The following is a 5,086-nucleotide window of genomic DNA, read 5'->3' as shown; positions in this document are numbered from 1 at the left end:
GCGTTCTCGGTTATTTTTCTTTTTCGTTGGATCCAAAGATGTGACCCGCCTGGTCACCCTGTGAAGATATCTACGGTTCGCACAAAACTTTTTCACGGATTGCGCATCATGGAAGGGCAACATTATATATATTCTAGGATGTACGTATTACTTTCCGAGAACCAAATGTTTTGAGCTATAGCCTCCTCGTCCTTCGCTGCCGCAGTCGAGGTCATTTTGTTACCGACCCACCCCATTGAAGGGAGGCGTCAATAACGAATGTTTTGGAGTGAAAAACTCACACAAAGTGACGGACCCGTAGGAAAGACGAATACGTGTAATGCAGCCAATGTAACTGTATTATTACTTTGTGGATGAAAAGGAGTCAATAAGAAGTTGGGAAAAAAAAATGGCGAACAAGAGAGTTGAAGAAAGCACCGAAGCGGATCGACTCCGTTTCCCTGCGTGCGCCATTTTATCTCTTTATATCAGAAAGCATTGACTAGTGTACCATACGTATTCGGAAAGGAAGTAAAATATTGGGTAAACGAGGATTCACAAGTCAAAATGCCACGAATGGCTCAGAAAAGCCGTGCCTTTTGTGGAAAATCATACTGAGTACAGCACGTCGCCAGAATATAAACAACAATCCAGCAGTCCTTATTAGCTATCTCTTCACATTTCGGCATACAGAACATTCAAGTGAATGTTGATATCCCTCCTGATCTAATATTGTGGCTTGGGAATTCTTTGGCTTATATACAACACGAATACCCCGCTACTCAAGAGATCGCTTGCCAGGCAGGGTGTTCAGCTTGTAGCCGTGACTGACTTGTATTTCGCAAAACACCTCACCAAGCACGCTCACACAGATAAAATTCATGGGTATGGTGCATAAAATAACCCCAGACCTCTTACGGGGTGTGGCCTTAGGCTTGCTGGGTGCCTTTGTGCTTGCCATAATGAGTTATCACCTCACAGTATTCATATTCCGCAAGCGATTTCCAGTTCCTCCCAAGGGGGGAGCCATCGTCATTACTGGCGCAAGCACCGGAATCGGCAACCATGCTGCACAGCATCTGGCAAGGCAAGGTTATATCGTATACTGTACCGTACGGAAGCCGGCAGACGTGGAAGCTATTCAGGCGCTAGGGCTGCCCAATCTGCGACCCATTATCATGGACGTTGCTCAGGCCAAATCCATCGAGAACGGGGCCGAAACCATTCTGGCAGAACTTTCGAAAAATAACATTCCCCTAATTGGTCTCGTTAATAACGCAGGCGTTGCACAGAAGTTCCCCTTGGAATTCCACCCTTTGACGGACCTCCGCAGCATGTTCGACATCCACGTGATAGGGCCTCTCGAACTGACCCAGCGCCTCTTGCCCGCCATTCGAGCCAACAAAGGTCGCATCGTCAATCTCTCCTCCATCACTGCACTTGTGCTTCTTCCAACAGGGGCAGCTTACGGTGCCAGCAAATTGGCTGTGGAGGGGATTAGCGACGGGCTACGGCGAGAGCTCGTCGACTTCGATTGTTCGGTGTCCATTGTACAACCCGCGTACGTCAACACGGCCATCTTCAAAAAAGTCACCCAAAGTATCGACACAAAAGTCGAAGTCTCGCCGGAAATCATGACTACCTACGGGTATTTTTTCCGGACCGAAAAACGTATTAAAGACCGAGCGGCTGTGGACAAAGCAAGCCCCCCCTCTGTCACCACAGACGCGATAACTCATGCATTGACGTCTCCTTACCCACATACACGCTACATCGTGGCAAATGTGAGCGGAATACCAGCATTCTGGCTGGGCTGGTTGGTCTGGCTCTGTCCGGACCGGTTGGCGGATTTTATCATGGGAAAATTCTCGTGAGGCAATCCAGAAAGGATGGGGAAAGGCAATAGCGTCCTGCTCAATCCCTTTTGAGGTATGACGCGTGCTGCAGAAGAGATGTACAATGGTGGTATCATAATGCGAGGCTGTAAGCATGGTCAGGTATGAGAAACGGGGATGCATAGAAGGAGGAAAAGTGCTATTGTTCAAGCTCCGTGCTGCTTCGCGGAATAACTTGAACGCAATCAAGGATTCACGGGCTAAAATGAAATAAAAATTATAGACAAGTACAGAGTCTTTGAAAAGATGGCCAGGATCATGTACGAGAAGGAGTTTAAAAAGAAGAAAGGGGGCAGTTTGGCCAGAAAAAATGAGAGTACACTCTCGTGTTGACATACTACATCGCGCTTATTCACAGAGTGTTTGTATACTCGCGTCGAATGCAGGCTACTTTGATTAAGCAGGACGACTCCAGAGGTATCTGCATAGTTTCATGTCACATTTATTCTTCTGTTTCCCCTTCTCTCTTCCCCTCCTTTACTCTCCGCTGTCAGCAGCGTTGCCGCCTCAACCGCGTGCAGAGGTACCAGTAACGGTTGCGAGACACGTGGCCCGAAGAAATCTTCGGGAAAAGCCGTTTGATTCATTTTCAAGACTGCCCGAATGTCCGAGACAAAGGACGGGGATTCGATGGCCGGAGAAGTGGACGTTTCCAATTTGAGCGCCTCGTCCTCCAGGCAGGCCAGGGCCTTGATGTCTTCCGAACAACGGAACCGGAAGGGGTTGATGACGATGCTGACCTCGGAATTGGAGGCGGACGGGGCGGAGGGAGGACAGGAGAAAGAGGGGCAAGACTTGGGTTGAGGCCGAGAACATCGTGAGGAGTTCGCGATTTCCTCCTGATCGAACGCCGCCACTCCGGCTTCTCCCGGAGAGTGCGCCAGCCGGACTTGCACGAGTCTACGAGACCCTCTTCCCCAAAGGCGGAGGGCACGAAGCGTCCGCATGGGACCCCGCAAGCTCTCTGGTACGTCTCCCGTGAGCACGTGCGCCCCAAAAAGATCACAGGATCCACTGGCTTTGGAGGGGGCCGCTGCGGCAGGGTTACGGGGGGGCTCTATTACAAAGCCCAGGGAACGGCAGAGGGGAGCGGGGACCGAAGGCGTCATAGAGGGGGAAGAAAAAACACTGGGGAGTGTGCACGTGTTGAGAGAGGAAACAAGTGCCAGCTGTAGGTTATACTTGTGCACAGACGTGGATTGAAAATGCTGCAGGATCGCAGCCGTCAAGAGTCCGCCCTCGCTGTCGCCCTCGTAGCCCCCGACCAGAAAGAGATCCAAGGTTAGCGGCTCAGTCGGCCGTCGAAAGCCACCTAGGGCATTCCCAGCATGGCTCTCCGACCGCAGCATGCTTTCTTTCTGGACGGCGTCTTCAACGGCCACCAAATCTGGCACCACCTCCACAGCGTCGACATGGGCCAGACCCACAACACCTGTACACGGTTCCCGAATGCCCACCAAATGGCACGTTGTGGCGTCGTCGCTGACTATGTAATCTATTTTATCCCCAGGTCCGACCACTGCCCATTCGTGCTGCATAATGTACAGGCACCGCGCGCGGCGACAACGGCCTTTAATCTCCTCTGCCCCTACTTTGTTCTCGTGAGAAGCGGAGCATGCGGCAGATAAATGGCCGATCAGGGTATTGCAGGATGCCTGATTGGCAAACTTGCGTGTTCGCTCCAAAAGGGCAGGTAGATGGTGCTTAAGGATGTCAACAAGGAGCTGTCCAAAGGAAGCGGAGAGCAGGGGCCGGGGGCTTCGCTTGGCGTGTAACGCTGTCCGGAAAAGGACATTTATGTCCTTCTCAAGCCGATGCGAGTGAGAGGTGACCTCCATAGACACATTTTCAATCAAAGAAGTGCCAGATGATGGAGAAGAAGGCGAGAGCAACGGCATTATTCCAGGGCCTTATCCTGTTTGAAGGGGAGGGTACGGCGGCGCAATTAAGAGCTTTCTTGGCCATCTTAAGCATCTTCATAATGATGTCCACAAGTGCAACATGTGGACCTAGTTATCTTCATGGAAGTATTATGTATCAGTACTTTAAGATATGAGGATATTTTTTTTTGCGATTTTTGAAAGAAGTTTAGTTGGGCAGCACGGCAATTCATTACTTAGCCGGTAGAGAGGCTACGGTCATCACCGGGAATAAATGTCATGAGTTGCATTTGGTAACGCTATTCATGCTTGGCAGTTCAGATTCAAATGGTGATCTATAAAGCGCCGCATCCCGTTTTCAGGGGTACTTGAATAGAAGCTCGCTATGGGCACTTTCTTATCCATCCCTTCCACGGGTACCACTTCGCAAAGCAATCGCTGTCACAAAACAGGGTCATTTACAATATGCTTAAAAACCGCGACCAGTCGCGATTTAAGGCTACAAAGGATATTGCACAGGCCCATGGCACATCGAAAGATACTACAAAGACCCCACACGGACAAGAGAAGGACAGGGACACATGAATATGTTCCTTCGGGGGGGGTGCGGCAGAAGGATCGCTCCTTGAGGAGACGAGAAAGCATCTCGCCAAGAACCCCAGAAAGTGGCCCGACATAAATCAAGACTTGTGTCCGTCCTCCCGACAATAACCACAACAAAATGATTTTAACAAAATCTTTGCCTGATGATTGAGTTGTGACAGACGTGGCATAGATTCTTCGATGAAAATTCGTAGGCCTCATTTTTATGGCTAGTATCCTCCTATTTTCGAATAGAAAAATATTTCTGGTCAAAAAAGAGACTGTGTCGATTTTTAAGTTCTTCTGAAATCCTTTGACATAAATTCTAGCTGTATGACTCGCGTACTACAGTCGTGTCCTAACTTAACATGTCTGGCGGAAGCTCTGTCGACGTGAGTTTTAATGTTGTTTTACGCTCCCATCTAGGGAGGACCTTCACGTTTTAAAATGCAAATCTTCTCCTAAATACATAAATTCAAATGTCAAAATGCTCTTGTTGGACATGGGAAAAATTGGTGCGAATGTTCATCACGTATTTGTCAAGGAAGGCTACTTTTATATTTCAAAATAAATGCGGCCAATGAGCGTCATGCATTAGACATGAATATATGCGGTCGACCACCAGGGATTGCTCGTTAATGATAAATTTTTGATACATAAAGCATGACTCAGGTTTGTATTATTATCAGACACGATATCGCTCAAATGGAAATGAATCTATACCTCTATATGTCCGACTCAATCCGATGC

At 48.9% G+C, this 5,086-nt stretch overlaps 2 protein-coding genes across 2 annotated transcripts; one reads left to right on the top strand and one right to left on the bottom strand.

Moving 5' to 3' along the window:
* Positions 1-836: 836 nt before the first annotated feature.
* On the top strand, positions 837-1,792 carry AYR1 (1-acylglycerone phosphate reductase; the record flags this gene model as incomplete). Its single annotated transcript, XM_005855459.1, has 1 exon — positions 837-1,792. A coding segment is annotated over one exon (956 nt), but the record flags the coding sequence as incomplete, so codon positions are not given.
* A 500-nt stretch (positions 1,793-2,292) lies between these two features.
* NGA_2013200 (n-terminal asparagine amidohydrolase) lies at positions 2,293-3,794 on the bottom strand. Its single transcript, XM_005855458.1, has one exon. It carries the CDS (start codon positions 3,770-3,772, stop codon positions 2,306-2,308), a length of 1,467 nt encoding a protein of 488 aa, XP_005855520.1. The 5' UTR covers positions 3,773-3,794; the 3' UTR covers positions 2,293-2,305.
* Positions 3,795-5,086: the final 1,292 nt, after the last annotated feature.

The sequence above is a fragment of the Nannochloropsis gaditana genome (genome assembly GCF_000240725.1).
Source record: "Nannochloropsis gaditana CCMP526 unplaced genomic scaffold scaffold190, whole genome shotgun sequence".
Taxonomy (NCBI): domain Eukaryota; class Eustigmatophyceae; order Eustigmatales; family Monodopsidaceae; genus Microchloropsis; species Microchloropsis gaditana.
This window is presented reverse-complemented; position numbering and strand designations above follow the sequence as displayed.

What these genes read in the sequence shown, in the direction of transcription:
- NGA_2013200 (XM_005855458.1), bottom strand. Translation starts at nt 3,772, where the DNA reads ATGCCGTTGCTCTCGCCTTCTTCTCCATCATCTGGCACTTCTTTGATT.